The sequence below is a fragment of the Leopardus geoffroyi genome, chromosome D2 (genome assembly GCF_018350155.1).
Source record: "Leopardus geoffroyi isolate Oge1 chromosome D2, O.geoffroyi_Oge1_pat1.0, whole genome shotgun sequence".
Taxonomy (NCBI): domain Eukaryota; kingdom Metazoa; phylum Chordata; class Mammalia; order Carnivora; family Felidae; genus Leopardus; species Leopardus geoffroyi.
The window spans coordinates 72614190-72641450 of NC_059334.1; the positions used below are offsets into that span (position 1 = coordinate 72614190).

General features: G+C 35.5%; 1 protein-coding gene across 2 annotated transcripts in view; it reads left to right on the top strand.

The window, feature by feature from the left end:
- The window catches only part of ATRNL1 (attractin like 1), a 784731-nt gene that overhangs the window by 184686 nt on the left and 572784 nt on the right, over window positions 1-27261 (top strand). For both annotated transcript variants that reach the window (XM_045439061.1, XM_045439062.1), the window contains exon 18: window positions 2564-2782. In XM_045439061.1, coding sequence (XP_045295017.1) covers window positions 2564-2782 — 219 coding nt within the window. The remainder of the gene's footprint in view (window positions 1-2563; window positions 2783-27261) is intronic.

Here is a 27261-nt window from a genome sequence, read left to right on the forward strand (position 1 = left end):
TCTGTATCCTCCTCTGTCTCTCCAATTTTCTGCAGTGATTTTCCCTGTGACTTCCTCTGACAGATCTAAGACGAGTTGTTGACTTTTCATTTTGTGCTGCTTTTTACTTTTTGTTTGGATGGAGTGGTAACTTCTGAATCCATGACATGCAGGATCAGAAACCAGAAGTCTCCAGTAATCATCTGATGGCATAATTTCTTACAGATTGATTTTTAAAATTCTTACACATTTCAAAAACCATATTGAATGTTTTACAACTTAGTTTTTCAAAAAGCCCAAAATAAATAAAATAAAAATGATTGCTCTAATTACTTGTAGTTTACACACAGTCTCGCTACTAGTCATAACTTAGAAAAATAGCATAGCCTACAAAATCTTTCCCGTATTATTGTCTAAAAAACATTAGTTTTTGTCAGTATTTGAATCATTATTAAATACTAGAGATGGGTTTTCCTGTTAATCTTTCAGCAATGCCTGTTGCTTTGTTGTACTCTTGAGTAAAAGGAAAACCAACATTACCTTATGCACTAGTTTCATATGTAAAATAAAATCTAAGAGAATAAAATGTTGCTCTGAGCATGACATTTTGTAACCTGTTATTAAAGCCTAAAATCAAATAAATAAATGGAATTAGAAGATTACTAGTTTGTCAATCAGCCAGTACAAGAAACTGAGCCTTCTTTCATCTAAGATTTCCCCAGCTGTTTGGAAAGCATTAGCAGGAATGTTGTATTTGAGAATAGTTTAGATTTACTTTGTATGTAATGCTTCTTCAAGCCATTTTGTTGGTTATATATCCTTAAAAAGAGAGTCCTAAGATAAATTTACTTTCCATAGACCATAAATATAAAACTAGATTTATTCTGGGTGAAACCTAGTAGAGATCTACTTCAAATCATCACATGATAGTAAATAATTGGAATGTCAAGATAACATACCTAATTTTATATTTTCATTATTTCCTATTGGTTTTGTAGCAACTTTATATAAGACACTTAGAAACCAGAAGACAATTAGAATAACCCAGTCAACAATACTGTGGGGTAGCTACAATCATATATATAAGAGAAATATTTCAACGCATGAAAGCTAAAGGGGTATGGTACTATATGAAATGTTCAGTTATCTAAGGATCTTTTAAGTGATGTACCATTTAGCATTGTGTGTTGCCGAAAAAAATGTAAATTTTAAAAGGAAGCATGTTCATGCTAATGGATTATTTGTTTACAAAAATAACATTATCCAGTTGTAGTCAATGGTTCAGTGTTCTTCCTTTTTAAATTATTATTAAAGAAATAGAGGAGACAGTACTTATTTTCCCGTTCTTATATCCAATCTGAAATGCTCAGCATGCCAAAAATTCTTAATAACAAATCATATTATAATTGATGAATTCTTTAACCAATATTCTATTATCCCTACGCAGTTCACTGTATTGAGTTCCTGATGTTCACTGAGAAGCTTATGCCATTCTTGTTTGCAGCAATCTGAGGAACATTTTTCGTTTCCAGTAATAAAAAACACTGAGTGGAAATTAAGTTATTACCACCTTAACAATGGAATTTGGTTTACGAGAAATTACCACTTCCCCCCTCTAGTTTTTTTCTAGCATGTGGCTAGAAGAAACATCATTCATGATGTCTTGTACCTCTGTCACCGTCGTCTATAGGTAAATAATTCCCAGGACAAAGAATGCCTTTTCTAGCAAAATGTCAATAAAAGTAATTAAAGAAAATCTCAGCCCAATATAGGATACTCTGTGAATTAAAATTTTAAAACATCACATAGTAGCTATGGTATATATAATGGCAAACTATAATATGTTCATCCTTGGAAAATATATCACAATATTCATAACATTACTGAATATTATAGATTATTCATAATTTAAACAAAAAGTTTGAGCTTCAGCTCAACCTTTGAATCTTGGAGGGATATTCTGCAGCCCTGAAAATCAGTAAAGCCTTTGCTTGTTGCCTGGCTGAGGTAGGGATCTGGTGGCCATGTTCCCATTCAGTTTGACTCTTTAGGTGAGATTGATTAGGTAAATGCTAGTATCTTGGACCCTTGGGAAGAACATCGTCAGTGAAAGGCAGTACAAATGGGGCTCAGCTATCTCAGGGAATGGGCAGGCAGCCTTTGCACTGGACAGTCACAGGCAGATGCAGAGTTTTTCCTTGAAGGCCTTTACTAGGCACAACAAGAACAGCTAACATGGCTCTACATCACAGACAATGACAAATGTGGTCTTTAGGCCCCTGGATCCGCTTTGAGGCAAAGTTCTCAGGAATCTTGAAGTGCTGACTTCATTTTTCTCCATGTCATGGTTACCACACACCCTTTTTCACCTATTTGTTCATTTATCTCCTCTTTGTTCATGATGTATGTTTTATTTGCTTTAAGTAACTGCTGACTCTTTGGTATTATTACAAAAAGTGTTTACATTAGCTACAGACAACTTTTTATATTCTTTATTTCAGATCATACTTATTTTTCCATTAGCTTAAAATTCTATTTGAATATAAAGTCATATAACATATTTGTTAATGTTCCTGTCATGCAGCTCAAAATTGTTCTGGATTGAGAACCTGTGGGCATTGTTTGGAGCAGCCTGGATGTGGCTGGTGCAATGATCCTAGTAACACAGGAAGAGGACACTGCATTGAAGGATCTTCGCGAGGACCAATGAAGCTTGTTGGAATGCACAGTAGTGAGATGGTTCTTGATTCCAGTCTTTGTCCTAAAGAAAAGAACTATGAGTGGTCCTTTATCCAATGTCCAGGTAATAAAAATGTGATCAATATAATTTCAGTTTGGAAACCAAGAATGATTTTCTCTTTCTTATAATAAATACTTAGAAAAACATAATGGGACTCAAATTTCACCGATAAAAAAGTATTCTTCCCTATATCCATCGCTGTTGTGTAGATGGCATTCTACACACTATGTTTGGCACAATATATTTGGCTTCATATGAAAACTGGACTCATGCCTGTTTTCTACCTTGTAGTATATAGTCTTTTATTGTTCATAGTTTTACGGTATCTTAGAATTCAGAGGCAACTCAGAAGATCCAGGCAAACTTTGTGCTAAGTGTGAGAATGTTTTAATTAACATTTGTGATGGAATCAGCTGGCCTCGTTATGAATACCATACGATTTTGAAAGTTAATAGTTTTCAGGTTTTTTTCCATAGGAAGTCTCTTATGCTAAATAAAAACAACCTTCTTTAAAGATTACTTATTCAGTATATTTTTATTGAGTGCCTACTATGTTCCAAGGGGCATTTTAAGTGCTAGAGACACAATTATTAACAAATTAGACTAAAATTATTCCATTCACAGAGCCTAGTTGAAATTAATAAAATTAATTCTATACACATGCGTATATGAGGTTAAGTGCTGTTAAATAAATAAAATGCTATTAACTAAAGTAAGGAAGGAGAATAAGGCTTGCAATTTAAGAAGGTGGTGAGAGAAGAGCTCACTGAGAAGTAACAATAAATACTTCATAGAGATGAGAGAATGAGTCATAGGGATATCTGGGGAAAGTGTCTTAGAACAGGTGACATCCTAACACAAGGATAAGCGAAATAGTTTATTTGGGAAGTGAACCTAGGAAGCACAGTTGAGGGAAGAGAGAGTTTTAAAGAAGGGAGAAAAAACAATAATACTAATAATACTAATAATACTAATAATACCAATAATTACTAATCCGGATACTATACTCGGAAATTTGGACTCACACCCACTAGGGACCTACGAGGACCATGTAGAATGTTCCTCAGAGTTAACCTGCTGAGGGACTGGAAGGTAGTGCACTTATCTGTGGCTTCTCATCCTTCATTGGTTGGGTGATGCCTTTGGAGGTACTGTACTTCGGAGCTGTGCCAACAGTCTGGTTACTAGCTTGCCCTGGCTAGTGAAAAGTAGAGATATTGCAGAACTTGCTTTAGGTGAGTCACCAACAGTGTGCTGCACTGAAACCAGATGGACTGAGGGAATGTGGTGCAGAGTGCAACAATACCTGCTACATAAGCTTTGAAATATATGAAAAGCAAAAAAGAACAAATATTGGTTTGTAAAACAACATGATTAAATCTTAAATGCTTTTTGCTTAGTGAAAGAAACCAGACCCAAAGGCTACAAGTTGTGTAATTTCATTTATAAAATGATCTGGAACAGGCAGAACTGTGGGGATGGAAAACAGATCAGTTATTTGCCAGAAGTAGTAAAGGTAAGGATTAATTTCAAGGGGGCCTCAAAGTGGAGTTTTTGTGTTATAGAACTGTTCTTTCTGACACTGTGTAGGTTGATACATGAATCCATGCATTTGTCAAAACCCATGTTTTACACCACAAAGAGTGAACTTTCCTGAATGCAAATTAATAAGAAAAGTCACCTAGAATGTCAGGAGACCCTAGGGTGTAAAGTAAAATTGTGACAAGTAAATTTAACTATATTAGAAAAGCCATAACATCATCAAAAATAGGAAAAAAAAAAAGGGCTGACCTAAGTAACTTTGGAAAACAGTGTTTTGACTTAATACCATAAAGCTAAAGAAAAAAAACTGTACATAAAATTGTAATCTGATTAGTAAATTTGCTTATCATGTGGTATAGGTTAACAATTCTAACAATACTTTATGTGTTTACTAGGTTTGGAAAATAAATTGTATTTTAATGTAAGCCAAGTTTTCCACTGTCAGAAAAAGAAATTAAAAATAAGCGAGGAGTGAAGACTACAAAGAACCCTGTGGTATTGGATTAGGGTCTGAGCTAACAGCATGAATTCATGTTTATTTTAATATATACACAAAGAGGTACATATATACACACACACAAAGAGGTAAATATAGATATATGTGTGTATACAGAGTTTAGGGTATACATGTATTTTCTAGTTCTGTTTGTCAAGACGGTCTAGAAGCCATGACATCCCAGAAGCAAAAACACATATAGTGCCTATATCTTGGTTTTTAAATACTGTTTTCCAGTAAGAGACTCTTAAAAACTGAGAACAAACTGAGGGTTGATGGGTGGTGGGAGGGTGGGGAGGGTGGGTGGTGGGTATTGAGGAGGGCACCTGTTGGGATGAGCACTGGGTGTTGTATGGAAACCAATTTGACAGTAAATTTCATATTAAAAAAATAAAAAAAACCCTGAAAATAAATAAATAAATATTGTTTTCCAATGAGAGGAACCAGGGCTCTGTGGAGAAATGGTTAATTCTAGGGCCTGGATTGGGAGAATACATGATGATCCTGGAGCATTGTTTGGTGCCCCAAAGTAAGAAAGAGCTTAAAAAAAAAAAGAAGAGGGAATCATGATCATGCCAAAGAGACACAGTACCAACCTAAAAGAATTCTCAGGGGAATGAAGTTTGAACAAAAAGTAATGATTGTATTGGGTTACGACTCAACAGAATAATATCCATGAATCTAAACTGATGTAAATTGATTTAATAAGTAATAAATGGGTGAAAATGAACAAAATTCCTTACCGAAGAATTATAAATAATAAATGTAGAAGGAGTGAGAAAAATTAAAAAAAATCACTATTAGAAACCCACAGTAATACTAGCTGTAAGATAATCCACTTATGTTGAAATTCGGGAGTAAAACGATACGGAGAAACAGGGTATTTGTGTAGCTTTAAAGCTTTGGTAGTCACTTCTTGTTTTTTTTTTTTTTTTCATAGTGTTTCACATTTTTATTTAAATTGTAGTTAGCTAACATACAGGGTAATATTTGTTTCACGAACAGAATTTAATGATTCATCCCCTACACACAATAACAGTGTTCATTCTAACAAGTGCCCTCTCTAATGCCCATTCAGCCACCCACCACCCTCCATCAAACCTCAGTTTGTTCTCTATCTTTAAGTGTCTCTTATGGTTTGCCTCCCTCTATGTTTTTATCTTATTTTATTTTTTCTTCCCTTCCCCTTCTATTTTGTTTCTTAAATTCCACATATGAGTGAAATCATGATCTTTGTCTTTCTCTGATTGACTTATTTCACTTAGCATAATACACTCTAGCTCCATCCATGTCATTGCAAATGGCAAGATTTCATTCTTTTTGGTGCCTGAGTGATATTCTATTGTGAGTGTGTGTGTGTGTGTGTGTGTGTGTGTGTGTGTGTGTGTTTGTGTGTGTGTGTGTGTGTATTACATCTTTATCCATTCATCAGTCAGTGGACATTTGGGCTCTTTCCATAGTTAGGCTATTGTTGATAGTGCTGTTATAAATATCTGGGTACATGTGCCCCTTTGAATCAATATTTTTGTTTCCTTTGGATAAATACTTAGTAGTACAGTTGCTGGGTCACAAGGTAGTTCTATTTTTAACTTTTTGAGGAACGTCCATACTGTTTTCCAGAGAGGCTGCATCAGTTTGCATTCCCAAAAACAGTGTAAGAGGGTTCCCCTTTCTCCTCATCCTTGCCAACATCTGTTGTTTCTGGCGTTGTTAATTTTAGCCATTCTGACAGGGATGAGGTGGTATTTCATTGTGATTTTGATTTGTATTTCTCTGATGACGAGTGATTTGAGCATTTTTGCATGTGTCTATTAGCCATCTGTATGTCTTCTTTGCAAAAGTATCTATTCATGTCCTCTGCCCATTTCTTCACTGGATTATTTGTTTCTTGGGTGTTGAGTTTGTAAGTTCTTTATAGATTTTGGATACTAATCCTTTATCTGATATATCATTTGAAAGTTTCTTTTCCCCTTCCATTGGTTGCCTTTTAGTTTTGTTTATTGTTTCCTTCTCTGTAAAGAACCTTTTTTATCTTGAAATCCCAGTAGTTTGCCTTTGCTTTTGTTTTCCTTGTCTCTGGAAACATGTCTAGTAAGAAGTTGCTATGGCTGTCTAGTACTGTGTTAAATAACGCTGAGAGTTGACATCCCCATCTTGTTCCTGACCTTAGAGGAAAAGCTCTGTTTCTCCTCATTCAGCATATTAGCTATGGGACTTTAATATATGGTCTTTATGATATTGAGGTATGTACCCTCGATCCCTATTTTGTTGAGGATTTTTATCAAAATTGGAAAGTGTACTTTGTCAAATGCTTTTCCTGCATTTATTGAAAGGATCATATGGTTCTGATCCTTTCTTTTATTATGTGGTGTATCACATTGGTTGATTTATGAATATTGAACCATCCCTGCAGCACAGGCATAAAATCCTATTTGATTGTGGTGAATAATTCTTTTAATGTACTGTTGGATTTGATTTGCTAGTATGTTGTTGAGAATTTTTGCATCCATGTTTATCAGGTGTATTGGCCTGTAATTCTCCTTTTTAGTGCAGTCTTTGTCTGGTTTTGGAATCAAGATAGTGCTGGCCTCGAGAATGAGTTTGGAAGTTTCCTTCCATTGCTATTATTTGGAACAGTTTGTTAAGAATAGGTATTAACTCTTCTTTAAATGTTTGGTAAAATTCGCCTAGGAAGACATCTGGCCCTGGACTTTTGTTTGTTGGGAGATTTTTGATTATTCAGTTTGTTTGCTGATTATTGGTCTGTTCCAGTTTTGGTAGTTTATATGTTGTTTCTAGGAATTTATCCATTTCTTCAAGATTACCCAATTTATTACCATATAATTTTTCATAAATTACCTTATGTGTTTATATTTCTGTGGTTTTGGTTTTGATCTCTCCTCTCATTCGTGATTTTATCTATTTGGGTTCTTTCTCTTTTCTTTTTGATAAGTCTGGCTAGAGGTTTGCCAATTTCATTAATTCTTTCAAAGAACCAACTTGTACTTTCATTGATCTGTTTTTTTTGTTTTGTTTTTATTTTGTTTCTATCTCACTTATTCTATATCTTTATTATTTTCTCTATCTTTATTGTTTCCCTTCTTCTGCTGGCTTTAGGCTTCATTTTCTGTTCTCTTTATAGCTCCTTTAGGTGTAAAGTTAGGTTGTATAGTTGAGATTTTTCTTTTTGAAGTAGTCCTGTATTGCTATATACTTCCCTCTTATGGCTGCCTTTGCTGCATCCCAAAGGTTTTGAACCATTGTGCTTTCATTTGTTTCCATTTCCTAAAAGATTTCTTCTATAATTTCCTGGTTAACCCATTCGTTCTTTAGTATGATGTTCTTTAACCTCCATTTATTTGAGGACTTTCCAATTTTTTTTTTTTTTTTTTTTTTTGTGGTTGACTTCAAGTTTCATAGCGTTGTGGTGTAAAAATATGCATGGTATGATCTCAGTCTTTTTGTATTTTTTGAGGCCTGATTTGTGACCCAGTATGTGATCTGTTCTGGACAGGGTCCCATGTGCACTCAAAAAATGCATATTCTGCTGCTTTAGGATGAGATGTCCTGAATATATCTGTTAAGTCCATCTGGTCCAGGGTGTCATTGAAAGCCATTGTTTCCTTGTTGATTTTCTGCTTAGATAATGTCCATTGCTGTTTGTGTGGTGTTAAAGCCCCCACCTATTATTGTATTATTATCAATGAATTTCTTAATGTTTTTCATTAATTTATATATTTGGGTGCTATCAAGTTGGGGGCATATATATTTACAATTATTAGGTCTTCTTGTTGGATAGATCCTTTATTATTATATAGTGTCCTTTTTCATCTCTTGTTACAGTCTTTGGTTTGAAATCTAGATAGTCATATAAATATGGCTATAATTTCTTAACTACTTCTGTGGAAATTATTATGTTAAACTGGCATCTATGAGAATTCTCTATACTGTCTAGATCATTAAAATTCTTTGCATAATATGATAAGTGTGTAGAAACTCATAAATAATTTGTTGTCCTACCAAAGTGAAATTGACTTAGAGCTAAATAACAGGAATATAAATAGGAATTTCTATATATATAGAAATTAAGGAATCTGTTCTAATAACCCATGGGTCCTAGATAACATAATAAAAATTAAAAAAATATTTTGGATTGAGTGATAATTAAAATGATGTAATATATTAAAATTTTGTGCCATGCAGCTGAAGCAGTGCTTACCAAGAAATTGGTAGTTTTAAATGCTTACATCAAAAAAGATGAAAGGCTGAATACTGTGATGTAAGTATCCATATCAAAGGTTAGGAAAAGCATAAAATTAAAGCCAAATAAAATAGATGGAGTGAAATTAAAAAATAAAGGCTGGAATGGAATAAATAATAAAGATAAAAGTTGCCCTTTCCTTAAGGTCATCCCTCTGCAGAGTTTCTCCTTAACTTGCTGTGGGTAGCATTTGGACTTTGTCTAGTGTATGGTGAGTTTTAACTAGGTGTGCTTTGGTCTGCTTGTTAAAAGGGCCCTGATCTTATTTCCACCAGAGCTGAAGCATTGTAGCACTGTATGGTCAGTACACTTGGTGCATGTGGAGAGTTTTGGTCTTGGCCAGGGCCCTGATGCTCTGAGTCTCAGGCACACTTGCCCTTTAGTAAAGAAGCACCTGCAGAGCATGGTGGGGCGGGCTAAGTGTAAGCGGCTCAGCCCTCCACTGAGGGTGCTGTGCAGCTCACTGACATCTGTTCTTGCTCATGGGCAGGGGAGAAGAAAGGCACCAGCCCTCTCTCTCATACCTGGATAGAGGAGTTTGCGCCTGCTGCTGTCTGGGAAGCCCTCACAGAAGAGGAAAGAATCTCCCCTCCTGTGCCCCAGGCTTTTGTCAGATCCCTGCCTTCACCCTGTCTGCATCCCACCTGTTTGCTCGCCTGGCCACACAGTGCACCTGTGTTTTATCTCAGGCACGCCAGCTGAGTTTCAAAACTCCACACTTTAGGGATCCAGCACAGTGCCGACTCGGGCTGATCCTGGGGGAGGGTTGTCCCAGATGGGAGTTGCACGAATGCACAGGAGCTTGGAGTTTAGAGCAAGGTGCAGCAAAGATCAAGCATCCAGTTTAGCTGCCCTCAGCAAGCATCTCTGCCCCTATGGTAGAGAAGAGAATAGTGCAGTGGGAGCCTGCTGACTCTCTTGTTTCCCCAGAGGTAGTGCCACCTCTCCCAGTTGAACTCCAGTAAGAGGAACTGTGTCTCCCAATGTGGCCCAGGGAATCCTCACATCATGCTGTCTGCTCCTGGGCCTCTCCCCTCCTTCTCCATGGGAATACTGCTGCGCCTGCGGGACTCCACGCCAGCCATGGGCAGTCTTCTAAAACTTCAGTCTTTGAGCTCTGCTGGTTGTAAAAACTCACAATAATCATCCCCTCTTATTTTCCCAGTCAGTGCTTTTTGGGAAGTGTTCTTGTGATCCTCTGTGCACTGTGCGTTCTCTCTCTCTCTCTCTCTCTCTCTCTTTCTCTTTCCCCTTTCTCTGTGATCTGGACTACTTCCCTTCCGCAGCACCCATGACTCTGTTCTCCCCAAAGTCACATGTCTATACCTCCTACCTTCCACAATGTGACCTCCTCTCTCCCTCTCCTGGCTGTCTGGTTTGTTCTCTCAGTCTTTAGATCGATTTCTTGGGTGTTCAGAGTGATTTAATGTTTATCTAGCTGTATTTGAGGGACGAAGCAAGCATAGGATTCTACAACTACTCTGCCATGGTAATCCCCCCAAATAGTCACTTCTTAAACAGGATACAGGACTCAAAAGATTAACCAAAGAGGGAAATAAGATAAACTGTACTATATTAAGAAATTCCATTCATAATAAAACCTTTAGAAATTGAGGAATGGAAGCCTCTGAATTGAAGTTATTTATAAGTCTAATTATCTAATAAAACCTCTTATCTCAAATTGAGATTTATTATAAATCAGTAACAAAAAGAAACAGTACAAACAAAAAATGGGCAAGATACTTGAACATCACAAAAGAGGATATTTAAAACACCAATAAACAATGGGAAAGGTGTTTAACCTTTTTGGTCTTGAGGGGAATGCAAATGAAAACCACAAAATGATACCACTAATTATCCACCAGAATGTATAAAATAAAAAATGTATATAATTTTAATTGTTAACAATGATATAGAACAAATGGAAATCTTATATACTGCTTTTTGAAAGTCTAAATGGCATAACACTTGGAAAACACTTTGGAAATATCTGTCAAAGCTGAATAAATGCATTCCCAATGAATCAAGGATTCTGTGTGTAGGCCAGTGGCTGGTAAACTATAGTTTACCAAATTTACCAAAGTTTACCAAAGTTTACCAAATACTGCCAAATTTAGCCTGTGGCTTGTTTCTACATAGCCTGTGAACAAGAATGATTTCACCTTTATAAAAGGTTGAAAAAGAGAAGGAGACTGAGGAAGAGGAAGTAAGTAAGTAACGAAGGAATGTAGGAAGGGAAGAAACAAGAGAAAGAAGGGATGAATCTCTGCCAGAGTCTATATGTGCCCACACTGTCTAAAATACTATTTGGTCCTTTACAGAAAATGTTTGCTGACCCCTGGTTTAGGCTCAGTAACCCAATATAAAGCAAACGTTCACTTGCAAGACACCATAGGAATGTTCACACAGCATAGTTTTAATAGTTCCAACCTGGAACTCATCCAAATGTTCATCAGCAGCTGTATGAATAAAGAAATTGATATTATGCACAATGGAGCATACAGCATGAGAATGATTTACGTGTAACCACATGGGACACTATGGCGGCTCTCACATACATGGTGTGGAGAGAAAGAAGCCAGACCCAAAACAAGACACTCTATCTTAGTTTATGTAGCATTCAAAAAGAGGCAAAGTTATTTTATGAGAGATCAGGGAAGTGGTTACTTTTGGGGACAGCAGCGAGTGACTTGAAGGAGGCACTAAGGAATTATTTTATTTCTAGAAAATTTTCTTGGATTATAGTTTTAAATATTCTCCATTTTTTTAAGGTTATTCATGTATTTTGAGAGCGGAAGAGAGCACACATGAGCCTGTGAATAGGGGAGGGGCAGAGAGAGAAGAAGGGAGAGAATCCCAAACAGCCTCTGTGCTCAGTTCAGATCCCAACTGTGGGCCTTATCCTAAGACTGTGAGATCATGACCTAAGCTAAAATCAAGAGTTCGCTGCCCCTCTGACTGAGCCATGCAGGTGTCCAGTTCTTCATTTCTGACCCTCTTAATTTCTCTCTCAATCACCTTTTCACTTTCTTGGTTGTTTTCTGACTTGCTCTAATGCCTCTTTAAATTGTCAAGAGAGTCTGTTTTCCCTTGGGCATCTTATAATTCAGTGCCTACTTCTGAGTTTGTTTGTTTGTTTTTCTTTTCCTTAGTTGAGTCAACTCTTATTTCATTTCTTCCTTCTTTATGCCCATATCAATTCTTCATTGAATTTCTGATTTAAGGTAGTTTTTGCTACTCTTCAAATAAATGCTGGTTTGACTATATTTATTCTGTTTGGAGAGCTGTCATGGTTTCCTGCTTCCTGGTTATATTTTTCAGGGGAATTTTCAGTAGTTAATGTATGTTGGATCTGGTTTTCTGATTTTTGTTTTGTTTTCTGTGTTTTTAATAACTGCATAGATTCATAAATATTTTCTTCATTTTTCTGGCATTGGCATAGTCTATAAGATTTCTAGTTTTATGGAGCTCTCTTCTGTTAGAAAAGCAAAGTTTTGGTGGCCAAGGTAAGAATTGTATGTCCTGAATTTGTGGCCTTTTTTGTCTTGAAAGAAGTTAACTTTTCCACTTTATTTATCCCTTAACCACGTGGTTGCCAAAAGACACATCTTTTATTTACTACCCTTTTTCTCCCCGAAGTTACACTCAAGACTCCTACTTCAAATTATCTCTGCTTTTTAAGTACTTTTTTTTTTTTTTTTAAAGATTTTTTTCTTTTAAGTAATCTCTACACACAATGTGGGGCTTTAACCTATATCTCTTAGATCAAGAGTTGCACATTCTACCAACTGAGCGAGCCAAGTGTCCCTGGGTCCTTTTCTATGTATGGTGCTCATTTAGAGTGACACTGTCTTGGTATTTTCATACTTAGGATAGACTTAATCTTTCCAAGGGAGATTTTATATCAACTTTAAACTTGTTTCAAGCTTCCATCTTCTCTCTTCTTTTTTATCTTGGTGAGTACTTTCTCACCACAAAATCTTGCAATGGGATGGGAGCATATGAGATTGCTTCCATGGATTTTTTTTTTCTATTGTCAGATTATGATGAAGGTGTAGTTTTTGGATTTTTTTTTTCTCTGCTTGTACTTTTTTTTTTTTTTTTTTTCTGAAGGATGTATTAGGAGACGTAGACTTAGGCAGCCTTCATTGTTTTCAGTTACCAAAAGTTCTACATTGTTTCTTCATGGTGGATAAAATGGAATTTTATCCACAGAATTTTCTAATGATTTTGCAATTTTATAGAAATGCATTTTTTTTGGTGCTATGTTGCCCCTGTACTATGTGACCTTGGTGATTTCTTTTGTTCATTCTGGTACTCTTCATATAGATTCTTTAGGATTTTCTTTGAGTTGCTTTTTAATAAACACAGTATTCTTTTTTTCCTTTCCAAATCATGCATATTATTTTTGTTCTTTCCTTATTGCACTGTCTAGGCCCTACAGTGCAACATGGGATTGAATTAGTGAGAGTGGACAGTTGTCTCAATTGCAGTGTACTTAGCCTTTAAGTATAATGTTAGCTATTGACATTTTATAAATGTCTTTACCAGATTGAGAAGCTTCCCTTCTATTCCTAGTTAGTTGAGGTTTTCTTTCTTTCTCTTTCTTTCCTTTCTTCCTTCCTTCCTTCCTTCCTTCCTTCCTTCCTTCCTTCCTTCCTTCATCATTAACTGATGTGGGGCGCCTGGGTGGTTCAGTCCGTTGAGCGTCCGACTTCAGTTCAGGTCATGACCTCATGGTCTGTGAGTTCGAGCCCTGCATTGGGCTCTGTGCTGACAGCTCAGAGCCTGGAGTTTGCTTCGGATTCTGTGTGTGTCTCTTTCTCTTCCCCCTTCCCTGCTCATGCTCTGTCTCTCTCTCTCTCCCTCTCTCTCTCTCTCTCTCTCACTCTCAAAAATAAGTAAACATTAAAAAAATTAAAAAAAATAAATCATGAAGTGATGTGTAATTCTTCTAAAGGCATGCATCTGTGAGATGATCATATAATTATTTTTTGTTTTAGTTGTTAATATCATTGATCATACTGATTGAGTTTCAAATGCCAAGCCAATCTTGCATTTTTGGGATAAACTCCACTTACGGTGTGTTATCCTTTTACTATATTGCTGGGTTCAATTTGTTTAAATTTTGTTAAGCATTTTTTCATTAATATTGATGACAATATTTGCCTGTAGTTTTCGTAGTGGCTGGTTTGGTACCAGTCTCGAGAGTTGAGAAATACTTTTTCCTCTTCTCTTTTCTGGAAGAGTTTATGTAGAACTGACTGGCATTATTTCTTAAATATTTGGTGGACATCTGGCCTGAAGTTTTCTTTGGGAGAGGAATTTTAACTACAAATTCATTTTTTTTAGTAGGTATGAGGCTTTTCAGGTTCAGTAACTTTTCTTGAGTGTGTTTAGTAGTCTGTCTTTCAAGGAATTTATTCATTTCATTTAAGATGTTATTGACAGAAAGATGTTCATAATAATTGTTATTATCCTTTTTCTCTAGAGGATCTTTAATGATAGCCTCTTTAATTCTAAATATTGATAATTTGTGTTTTCTCTCTTGATCAGTCTGTCTTGAGGTTTGTCAGTTTTCATTGATCCTACAAATAGCTTTTTGTTATTTTGATTTTCCTCTGTTGTCCATTTAAGAATTCATTAATTTCTGGTCTTCCTTATTTTTTCCTTCTTTTTGCATACTCATAGTTTATGTTGCTTTTCTTCCAGTTATATAAAGTTGAAGCTTAAATAATTGAGTTGATGTTTTTTCCCTAATACAAGCATTTGATGTTATAAAATTTTCTCTAAAAACTAGTTTTGAGTAGTGTTTTGTGGTACTTTATTTTCATATTTTTACTTTATGTATGTATATTTACAGTATGTTTCTTATGGACAACACGTTGTTAGGCTCTTTATTTTTAGTACAATTTGATAGTTTCTGCTGTTAAATTACTGTGTTTGGACCCTTGAAATTAAACATTTTTATCTTAAATTTCCATCTGGTTACTTGTTTTTTCTATTCCCATCTGTTCTTAGGTTCTGTTTACCTCTTTTCTGCCTTCCTTTAAATTAATTGAACATATTTTATGCTTTGTTTTATTTATTGGTCTGTTGACTAGATTATCTTCTTTTTATGTTTGCTCTAGGTTTTCTATTAATCTTTAACTTGTCACAGTATTCATTTGAATGATACAATACTTCTCAGTAGTGTAAGAGCCTTATCACTTTTAAATATGTTATAAGCTACATAGTATACTACTGTGACTTTTTCTTTAAGTGTCAAGTTGTTTTTTAAATATGGTTTTAAAATAAAAAAGAAACTTTATCATCAAGCAGAAATGGAGTAACAGTGAGTAGGGTGACCAGCAGTTCTGATGATGTATTCAGGACTGAGGGCTTTCCTAAGATATGGGACTTTCAGTACTAATACCAGGACAGTCCTTAGCAAAGTGGGAAGATTAGTTACTCTAAAGATGACTCAATTTAACTGCCCCCACCTGAAACAATTAAGAAATGGGACAAAATGGATGAAGAACACTTATGAAGATACTGGACAAGCAGCAAAAGCCAGTGATTCCTCAGAGAGAAAACACATCAGGTGAGCCCCACTTATCCTTGGTTAGTGCCTGAAGAAAGTTTGCATGAAGCAGTGCACTCAGGGGACACAGGTAGAGTTTGGTGGTTACCGTGAGTTGGAGAAATGGGGCTGGGAATGTGGGGAGGGAAGGCCACGGTGGCTAGATTTCCTGGGAAGAGAACCAAAGAAGAGAGACCTGCAGAGAGAGAGAGAGAAAGAGAAAGAGAGAGAGGGAGGGAGAACTGTGGAAAACTGCAGAAGGATACTCCCTGAATATCAAGCTAAAAAATAAGTGCAACACTGTAGAAAACTACTTGAGTCTGCAGAAAGAATTACTTGAATGGAATAGTCACCAAATCACACACAGGGCAGGGAATTGCTTGGGCATTAATCACTGGGCATCAGGTAGAGTACTTAGAAGGATTTTGCTTAACTTAATACGGCAAAATTAGCACAAGACTAAATCTTGCTATGGTCTTGTGTAACATAGCCAGGAGGATCAAACTGTTTTCAATTAACTTAGCCAAATTCCAGGACAAAGCTGAAGAATATTTTAGGAATACAAAAAGTTTCCAGCACCCAAAATGTAATACTTAAAATTCACAATGTCAGGCTTCCAATATGCATGTATGCAGAGAATCAGGAGGACCTTGACTCACAATGAGGAAGAAAAATCACTCAATTGAAACCAACATAGAAATTAAATATATGCTAAGAGTAGACAAGGATATTGAAACAATGATTATAAAGATATTTCCTATATTAAAAACTAAAATTTTTAAAGTTTGTTTATTTGAGAGAGAGAGAGAGAGAGAGGGAGAGAGATTGCACATGAGCAGGGGAGGGGCAGAGAGAGAGGAGAGGGAGAATTCCAAGCAGGCCTTGCACAGTCAGTGCAGAGCCTGATGCAGGGCACAAACCCACAAAATGTGAGTTCGTGACCTGTGCCGAAAGCAAAGTCAGATGCTTAATCGAATGAGCCACCCAAGCACCTCTAAAAACTGAAATTTTGTGCATCTTAGAGTCACAGAAAACAAAAACAAAAACGTAGAATTTATAGAGATAAAAAATACTGAGATGAAAAATGAATGCGATTGATACCAGATTAGATGTGTGAAAGTTAAGATTGGTATATGCAAAGACAAGCAAGAGGAAGTACCCAAAATGAAGCACAGAAGGAAGAATAACTGAAATAAAATGAACAGCACATCAATGAGCCCTGGATCAAGAGGCCTAATATTGTTGCCATATTAGGCCCAATAATTGGATCCTCTGAAGGAGGGGAGAGAGAGAGGGCTTAGAAAAATCACAAGAAATAATGGCCATAATTTTTCCAAATTTGATAAAAACTAAATCCAAAGAGGCAAGAATGTCAATAAATGTTAAGCACAGAAAATGTGGGTAAATCTATGCCAATAACCATAATAATAAAACTGCTTAAAACCAGTGATAAAAAGATTAAAGCAGCCCAGAGAAATATGATTCAGTATGGACAGAGGAAAGGAACAAAGTAAGTCTGATATCATATTTTTCATCAGAAGAACAAACAAACAAAAAACAGTGGAGCAAGAGAAGTGGAACATCTTTAAAATAGCAAAAGAAAAAAACTTAGAATTGTTTACTTAATGATAATATCTTTCAAAAATGAGGGGAAAATAAAACTTATTTCAAAATTACAAAAATTATAAGAATTTATTACCAGTGAACTTGGTGTATAAGAAATGTTAAATCAAGTCCTTCAGCCAGAAGGATAACTTCCAGATATAAGTCTGATTTACACAAAGGAATGACGAACAAAGGACATGATAATAATATGGGTAAAGACTTTTTTTCTTAAAATTTCCATATCTAAAAAAGGCAATTAAAATTTTAAGACAAAAATGACAACAGTGTATTAGGAGTTTAATTTTTATGTAGAAGAAAATTATGGCTGTAATAGCTTAAAGGCCAACGGAAGAATAATGGACGTATCCTGTTGTAGAATTTTTTTTTTTTTTCAACGTTTATTTATTTTTGGGACAGAGAGAGACAGAGCATGAACGGGGGAGGAGCAGAGAGAGAGGGAGACACAGAATCGGAAACAGGCTCCAGGCTCTGAGCCATCAGCCCAGAGCCCGACGCGGGGCTCGAACTCACGGACCGCGAGATCGTGACCTGGCTGAAGTCGGACGCTTAACCGACTGCGCCACCCAGGCGCCCCTGTTGTAGAATTTTTATACGATATGTGAAGTGGTATATTGCTTGAATATAGACTGTGATAATTTGTAGATGTATATTCGAAACCCTCAAACAACTACTAAAATGACACACAGAATCATAGCCAGTAAGCCAAGAAAGTAGATGAAATAATCCAAAAGAAAGCAAAATAAGGAAAAAGAGCTATACATAATAGGTAGGACAAATAGTTAACTAATGGCAAAATGATAGATTTAACCTCAGTCATTTCAGTAATCATGCTAAATATAAATGATCCAATTACTTCAATAAAAAGGCTAGGATTTTCATATTAGCTAAAAAAGCAAGACCCAATTATATGCTATGTTGTTTCACTTTGTATTTAAAATACAAAGACACAGTTATTTTAAAAGTTAAAGAACGGAAATAGAAATAGTATGCTAACACAAATCAAGAGAAAGCTGAGTTGGCTACAATATCAGAAAAATAGGTTAAAAACATTTTTTTATGTTTTTATTCTGTTTTTGAGAGAGAAAGGCAGAGCGCGAGCTGGGAAGGGGCAGAGAGAGAGAGAGAGAGACAGACAGACAGAATCCAAAGCAGGCTCTAGGCTCTGAGCTGTCAGCCCAGAGCCTGACGTGGGACCTGAACTCTTAGACGGTGAGATCATGACCTGAGCTGAAGTTGGAGACTTCACTGACTGAGCCACCCAGTCACCCTGGAGACAAATAGATTTTAAAGCAAAAAATATTACCTAGAATAAGGATCACTTCATAAAGATAAAAAGTTGAATTCATCAAGAGGACATAACATTCCTAAACATTTCCACCTTATAACAGACTTTCAAATAGATGAAAGTTCAGCAATGTATGACAAGGCTCTTCTTTTAATTTTCAGAGATACTGTAGGTTACCACTCTCTACTTTGACAGAAGCAGCTGCCACACTCTCAGTTTGTTCTTTTTTCTCTCATTGCATTTTTTTGGGAGAGTGTATTAGTTTTGTATTGCAGCATAACAAATTACCACAAACATAAATAGAGGCTTAAACAATATCCTGTTGTAGCTCACACTTCTATAAGTCAGGTGCTGGACATGGCCTGGCTGGCTTCTCTGCTTGAGGTCTCGAAGGCTGAAATCAAGGTGTGGGTCAGGCTGAGTCTTTTTTTGGAAGCCATAGAGAAGAATTTGCTTCCAACCTCATTCAGGTTCTTCTTGAAATTCAGTTCCTTGCAGTTGTATAACTAACGTGCCAGTTTTTTCAGTGGCTAGTAACCACTTCAGCTTCTAATGAATGCTCACATTCTTTCCCACATGTCCCCCTCCCTTTCCCAAACTAGCAATGTAGAGTCTCACAAGCTCAAATGGTATCTGTCACTTTGAATCTCTTCAAGTAGAGGCCAATTCCTTTTAAGGGATCTTCTGATTGGGATTATCCAGGATGATTTTCCTTTCTTGAAGTCACCTGTGCCATGTAACATAACCTAATCAGATTAAATTCATGACTGTTCCATCATATGTACAGGTCTCTACCACACTCAAGAGGGAGCCGTTAGTGGGATTAAATACTGGGTTCTGTAACCTAGCTTCACTGACACCTAAGATTATCCAGCATACCATACAGTTTATCCATTTAAAGAGTATAACTCAGTGGTTTTTTAGTATATTCACAGAGTTACTCAGTCATCACCACAAATCAATTTAAAAGGAATTTTGTCATCTTCAAAAGGAACCTTATTACTTATTAGCAGTCACTGACTGTTAAACCCCATCTACTCTTGTCAATTGTAAGCAACCACTACTCTTTATATCTCTTTGAATTTGCCTATTCTGGACAGTTTAAATAAATTGAGCCATACAGTTGTAGTCTTTTGTGACTGGTTTCTTTCCCATTCCATAATGTGAAATGTTTTGAAGGTTTATCCATGTTGCAGCTTGTAGCGGTACTTTATTTCTTTGTATTGCCACATAATATTTGGTAAAATTTTGTTTATCTAATTATCACTTGATGGACATTTGTGTGTTTACAATTAGGGGATTTTTGAATAATGCTTCTATGAATATTAATGTAAAAATTTATGTGTGAACCTATTTTCATTACTTTGGGAATGGAATATCTTTACTAGATTCAACTACTTTGGGTTGAACAGTGACTACAACTAACCTTTTGAGGAACTTCCAGACTGTTTTGAAGCTGCTGCATTATTTTACATTCCCACAACAGTGGATGAGGAATTCCATTTGCTCCATATCTTTGCCAACACTGGTTATTTCATGTCATTTTAATTATGATGATCCTGGTGTGTGTGAAGTGGTATCTCATTGAAGTTTTGATATGCAGTTACTTAGTGTGATATGCTCTTGAACATCTTTTCATGTGCCTATTGGCCACTTCTGTTTCTTCTTCTGAGAAATGTCTATAGTATTCTCTGCTCATTGTTTAATTGGGCTATTTATCTTTTTATTATTGAACTGTAAGAGTTCTTTATATACAGTGACTACAAGTCCCTTATCAAAGATTGATTTGCAGATATATTTTCTACTCTGTGAGTTGTCCTTTCATTTCCTTGAGAGTGTCCTTTGTTGTACAAAAATTTTAAATTTTGATGATGTACTCTCTATTTTGTTTCTTTTTTTTTGCTTTTGGTGTCGTATCTGGGAAACCATGCATTATATAAGATCTCAAAGGTTTTCTTCTAAGAATTTAATAGTTTTAGTTATTACATTTAGGTTTTTGACCCACTTTGAGTTAATTTTTGTGTGTGGTATGAGATAGGAGATAGGGATCCAACTTAATTCTTTATCATGTGTCTATCCGGGGGTCCCAGCACCAATTGTTGAAAGATTTTTTTTCATTGAATTTATTTTTTATTTTGCATATTTTATTTTCCATCTTTTAAAATTGTGTTTGTAATTTTTATATTTTCCATTTCTCTCCTTTTTTATGTTCATGGTTTCCTCTATATTCTTGAGCATGTAAAGCATACTTTTAATAGCTGTTCTAAAAGTCATTCTCTGTTCATTCTATGGTGTGCGATGTTTTCTTGTTTGTTTGTTGTATTAATTTTTTTTTCTGACTATGGTACAGATGTCTCAGCTTGGTAATTTTTTGTGGTATTCTAGACACTGAATTTTTACAGTTTTATTATTTGATTTTGTTGTATTTCTTTTAGTGTGTTATACTTTATTCTGGCACGCAGTTATGTTATTTAAGATCTGTACGATCAGTTCAAAAATTGTCTTTAAGGTATTTGTAAGGTCCTGTATATAGCAACCCTAAGTTCAGTGTTAATTTATTTCCACTACTAAGTGCCTTTCTGTGGTCTCTGTAGAGTGCTCTTTGTATCATAAGGTCTCTCCACTCTAACTGTTTGGAATACAAACTATTCCAGTCCTACATGAACTACTGGCATTATTTGACTTATTGTTTTCTGGTTATTCTTTCTCTAGCTTCATGGAATTTCACACTCTGTGTTCAGTCATTATTCAGGCAAAAATTTAAGAAACCCCTCAGTAGATTGATGTGTGTAGCTCTCTTTTCTCTCATATTTTGTCACCCAAATTCTTACATGGCCTCCCCAAAGTTTGACCTCTGTTTTCTCCACCAAATGAGCTCTCTGGGCTTTGTTTGCATTTGCTTCCCTGGGCTGCATCCTTAAATCTGCCTCCAGGTAGCAAGCCAGGGGAGTCATAGACTCATAGGCTCAGATGCCATTCCTCAGCTGCCTGTTATTTGAAAGTAGTTGTTTCATATATTGTTTCATTTTCTTGTTGTTTACAACTGGAGGTCAATTCCTAGAATGGTTAATGCTTCATGGGCAGAAGTGGAAGTCTTCTATCTGTCTGTTTTTATTTACAATAATGAATCTCTGATAAACAACATATAGGTCTTGCTATTTTGTTTTTTTAAAAATGTAGACTGAAGATCTCTGCCTTTTATCAGAGTATTTAGTCCATTTATATTTAATATAATACTGGTATAATTGAGTTTAAGTCTTACCGTCATGGTATTTGTTTTTAAAATTTCCTTTATTTTTTCTTCTGTTGTTCTTCCCTTTGCCTTTTTTTTTTTGGATTAATTGAGTGTTTTTAAAGTCCACTTTTATCACTTTTATTGGATTTTTAGCTATACTTCTTTTGTGTTTTTTTTAGTGACTGCTGTAGTGATTGTAATAGTCACCTTTATCTTATCACAGTCTACCTTGAATCAATATTATACTACTTCATGTATAAGGTAAGAATATTACAATAGTGTAATTCCATTTGCTCTTTTCCTGTCCTTTGTGTAATTATTGCCATATATTTTACTTCTGTGTATGTTATTAACCACACAATACATTATTTTTGGCTTTAAACAGATGATTTTCTTATAAAGAAATCATGATAAGAAAAAAATTCTTTTACTTACCCATGTAGTGTTCATTTTCTCTCATCTTTTTTTCCTATAGATCTGACTTGACTTCTGCTATAATATTTCTTTAGCTTGATGAACTTTATTTAACATTTATAAATACTATGTTTCTCAATTGTGGCTATAAAATATGTTGGTTTTCATATGCCTGAAAACGTTTTTATTGTGTAATTGCATGTCTTTATATATGAAGGATATTTTTATTGGAAATAACATTCTAGGTTGACAGAATTTTTTTTCAATAATTTGAAAGTATAATTTCCTTTTCTTCTGGCTTCCACTGTTTCTCTTAAGAATTCCTCTATTAGTCTTATTGTTTCCCTTTTGAAAACAGTATGTTTTTTTCCCCTATCTCTGGCTTTGTAAAATAGATTTTTTTCTTAGTTTTTGAATGTCAGTAATTTTAATATGATATATCTAAGTATCAATTTTATTTTTCATTGTGATTGCGAATTATATGGGTTACTTATTCCTAGCTTGATTTTTTTCCATCGTTTTTGTAAAGTTTTCAGCCATTATCTCTTCAAATATTGCCACCTGTCCCATTGTCTCACTCTGTCTTCTATTTCCAGGAGTTTGCTTTACTTATGTTAGGCTTTTTCACTATGTCCATAATTTTTCTTAATGTGTTCTGTGTATTTTATATTCTTGTGTCTCCTTTGACCTGTGTTTCAATTCACTAATTCTTTGTTTAGATGTTTCCATTTTTCTGTTCAACTTATGTTTTTTTTTTTATTTTTATTTATTTATTTATTTTTTACTTTTTTTTTAATATATGAAATTTATTGTCAAGTTCAGCTTATGTTTTAATTATTTATTATTATTTAACATAATACCCCAAGCTCACAGTATTAAATAAAATTAAACCATTTTATTCATGGTTTTGCATCTTATTTTCTTGTTGAATTCTGCTAGGCAGTTCTTCTGTCAGTCTCTTCTGGTTGTGTATGTGTGTTTGTGCGTGTGTTTGTGTATGTGTGTGTATGTGTGTGTGTTTAATGTGACTACACTTATCTGACCACCTGATTTGTTTTGGATGTTTTCAAAATGTTTCCCTCACATCGCTAGTAGTCTGATCTGGCTGGTTGGTCTAGGGGTCATCAGCTATGAATGACTTTCTCTGCTGTCCTGTCATCTTCCAGTTTTGTAGACTGCTTCTGTACATGGTATTCTTAGAATTCTAAGAAGGAGAGTGCAGAGTTTGTATGTCTCTTGAGGCCTAAGCTTAGAATTTGTATACCATCACTTCTACATTCTGTTGTTTTAAGGAAGTCTTGATGCCAATGCATGATCATAGGTTGGGAAAAATCCCACTTTTTTGATAAGAGCAAGGATAAAGTAATGTTATGAAGTTTGCACATACAAACATGAGAAGAATTTATGTCAGTTATTTTTCATCTCATCTAATTAGTTCTAACTTTTATGTATATTTGTTTCTTTAAAAATTTTTTTTAAACATTTATTTATTTTTGAGAGACAGAGGGAGACAAAGCATGAGCAGGGGAGGTGGGGGGAGATACCGAGGGAGATACCGAATCTGAAGCAGGCTGCAGGCTCTGAGCTGTTTGTTAGCACAGAGCCTGATGCAGGGCTTGAACTCATGAACTGTGAGATCATGACCTGAGCTGAAGTCAGATGCTTAGCCAGCTGAACCACTCAGGCGCCCCTGTATGTTTGTTTGTTTGTTTGTTTCTTAAAATATAACTCATATGGCATAAAATCCTTCTTGTTAAATGGTTTGTAGTATAATCAGTAGGTGTGTATCTATCATCATCATATAGTTCCAGAATAATTTACCCCAAAACAAAACCCCATACCCTTTAATAGTTTCTTCCTATTCTTCCTTCCCCCAGCACCCAAAAGCCACTAATACACTTTATTTCTCTATGAATTTGTCTATTCTGGATACTTAAATGCAGTCATACAATCCTTGGGCGTTTGAGACTGGCTTCTCTGACTTAGCATGTTTTTAAGGTTCATTCATATGGTAGCATATATTGTTAGTCCTTTGCTTCTATTTATGGCTGAATAATACTCAGTTATGCATACCACACGTTTGTACATTCATCAGTTGATGGATCTTTGGCTTATTTCCAATATTCTGCTGTTATGAATAATGCTGATGTGAATATTTTCATATAGGCATGTTTTAATTTTTTTTAGTGTATATGTGGGAATGGAATGTTTAGTCATATGATAAATCTGTATTTAAACTTGAGGAACTGCCAGGCTGTTTTCTAGAGATACTGCACCAGATTTTTACATTACCACTAGCAATATTTGTGGGTTCTAATTATTTTATCCTCACCAACACTGGTTTTTGTCCACTATTTTGATTATTACTATCCTAGTGGATATTAAGTGTTAGCTCATTGTGTTTTTTTTAAGTTTATTTATTTTTTGATAGAGATAGAGTGTGAGTGTGGCAAGGGCAGAGAGAGAAGATCCCAAGCAGTCTCGGCACTGTCACTGCAGAGCCCAATGCAGGGCTCGAACTCAGAACCATGAGATCATGACCTGAGCTGAAATCAAGAGTCTGACAACTTGACCAACCAAGCCCCTCATTGTGGGTTTGATTTGCATTTCCCTTATGACTAATGATGCTCTTTTCATTTGCTCATTAGCATTCATTTATCTTCTTTGGAAACTATCTACCCAAATACTTTGCCCATTTTAATTTTTTTTAATATGAAATTTATTGTCAAATTAGTTTCCCTACAACACCCAGTGTTCATTCCAACAGGCGCCCTCCTCAATGCCCATCACCCACTTTCCCCTCCCTTCCACCCCCCATCAACCCTCAGTTTATTATCAGTTTTTAAGAGTCTATTATGGTTTGCCTCTTTCCCTGTCTGTAACTTTTTCCCCCTTCCCCTCCCCCATGGTCTTCTGTTAAGTTTCTTAGGATCCACATAAGAGTGAAAACATATGGTTTTTGTCTTTCTTTGTATGACTTATTTCACTTAGCATAACACTCTTCACTTCTATCCACATTGCTACAAAAGGCCATGTTTCATTCTTTCTCATTGCCAAGTAGTATTCCATTGTGTATATAAACCACAATTTCTTTATCCATTCATCAGTTGATGGACATTTAGGCTCTTTTCATACTTGGACTATTGTTGAAAGCATTGCTATAAACATTGGGGTACAAGTGCCCCTATGCATCAGCACTCCTGTATCCCTTGGGTAAATTCCTAGCAGTGTTATTGCTGGGTCATAGGGTAGATCTATTTTTAATATTTTGAGGAACCTCCACACTGTTTTCCAGAGTGGCTGCACCAGTTTGCATTCCCACCAACAGTGCAAGAGGGTTTCCATTTCTCCACATCCTCTCCAGGACCTATAGTCTCCTGATTTGTTCATTTTAGCCACTCTGACTGGCATGAGGTGATATCTTAAATAATAGTATTTTTAGAGTTATTTATGTGTTCAGGGTTATTGGTGATATGATTCTTAAATATTTTCTCCTATTCTGTAGAATGTCTCTTCACTTAAAATTTTTTAAAAAAATATTTATTTATTTTTGAAGGAGGGAGAGACAGAGCATGAATGGGGGAAGCATAGAGAGAGAGGGAGACATAGAATCCGAAGGGGCTCCAGACTCTGAACTGTCAGCACAGAGCCAAATGTGGGGCTCTAACTCATGAACTGTGAGATCATAACCTGAGCTGAAGCCAGACGCTTAACGGACTGAGCCACCCAGGCGCCCGTCTCTTCACTTTCTTGATGGTGTTTTTTAAGGGACAAAGGTTTCTTATTTTGATGATATCCAATATATCTGCTTTTTTTCTATTGGTTACTCCTGCTTTTGGTCTCATATGTAAAGAAGTCTTGTCTAATTCAAAATCATGAAGATTGACACATATTTTCTTATAACATTTTTATCATTTTAGTTCTTACACTCAGATCATTGATCCGTTCGAGTTAATTTAAAAAAATATATTTATTTATTTATTTTGAGAGAGAGAGCGAGTGAGCACAAGCGGGAGAGGGACAGAGAGTGAGGGAGAAAGAAAATCCCAAGCAGGCTCTGTACCATCAGCACAGAGCCTGATGCAGTGTTTGATCTCATGTACCGTGAGATCATGAACTGAGCTGAAATTGACAATCAGATGCTAAACAGACTGAGCCACCCAGGTGCCCCTAGAGTTAATTTTTATATATGTTACAAGGTTCAAGTCCAAATTTTATCTTTTGCATGTTGTTATCAAGTTATCCCAACATCATTGGTTGAAAAGACTGTTCTTTCTCCATTTAATGGTATTGTCACCCTTGTTGAAAATCAATAAATTATAGATGTATGGGATTGTTTGTGGACCTAATTCTATTTTATTTATTGCTGTGTATCTCCTTATGCTAATACTACACTGGTTTGATTGCTGTAACTCTGTAGTATGTCTTGAAATTGGGAAGAGTAAGCAGTCCTCTAACTTGGTTCTTTTTTTTTTTTTTTTTTTCCCAAGATCATTTTGGCTAGTTGGTATTTGTTGTAACTCCTACGAATTTTAGGATCTTCTTGTCTCTTCCTATGAAAAATGTGTTTGGAATTTGATAGATGCTGCATTTAGTTTGTAAATCAATTGGATGATTTGCTATCTTAATATTAAGCCTAAAATCTGTGAATAGAAGTCTTTCCGTTAATTTCTTTCAACAATGTTTTGCAGTTTTCAAAGTACAAGTCCTCTATTTTTGTATTTAAGTATACTCCTAAGTACTTTATTCTTCCTAGTGCTATTGTCAGTAGAATTGTTTTCTTAATTTTATTTTTGGGTTGTTCATTGTAAGTGTATAAAAATACAATGAAGCTGATTTCTCTATAATTGATCTTTTATTCTACAATATTGCTGAATTTGTTTATTAGCTCAAATATTTTTTGTGTGGATCCCTCTTAGTTTGCTATATGTAAGATCATGTCACCTGCAAATTGAGTTAGTTGTAAACATTTTCTTAAAATCTATATGCCTTTCATTTCTTTTTCTGCCTAATTGCCCTTTCCAGAACCTCCAGGACAATGTTGAATAGAAGTGACAAGAGAGGGCATTTTTGTCTTGTTCCTGATCTTAAAAGGAAAGCTTTCAGTCTTTCACCATTAAA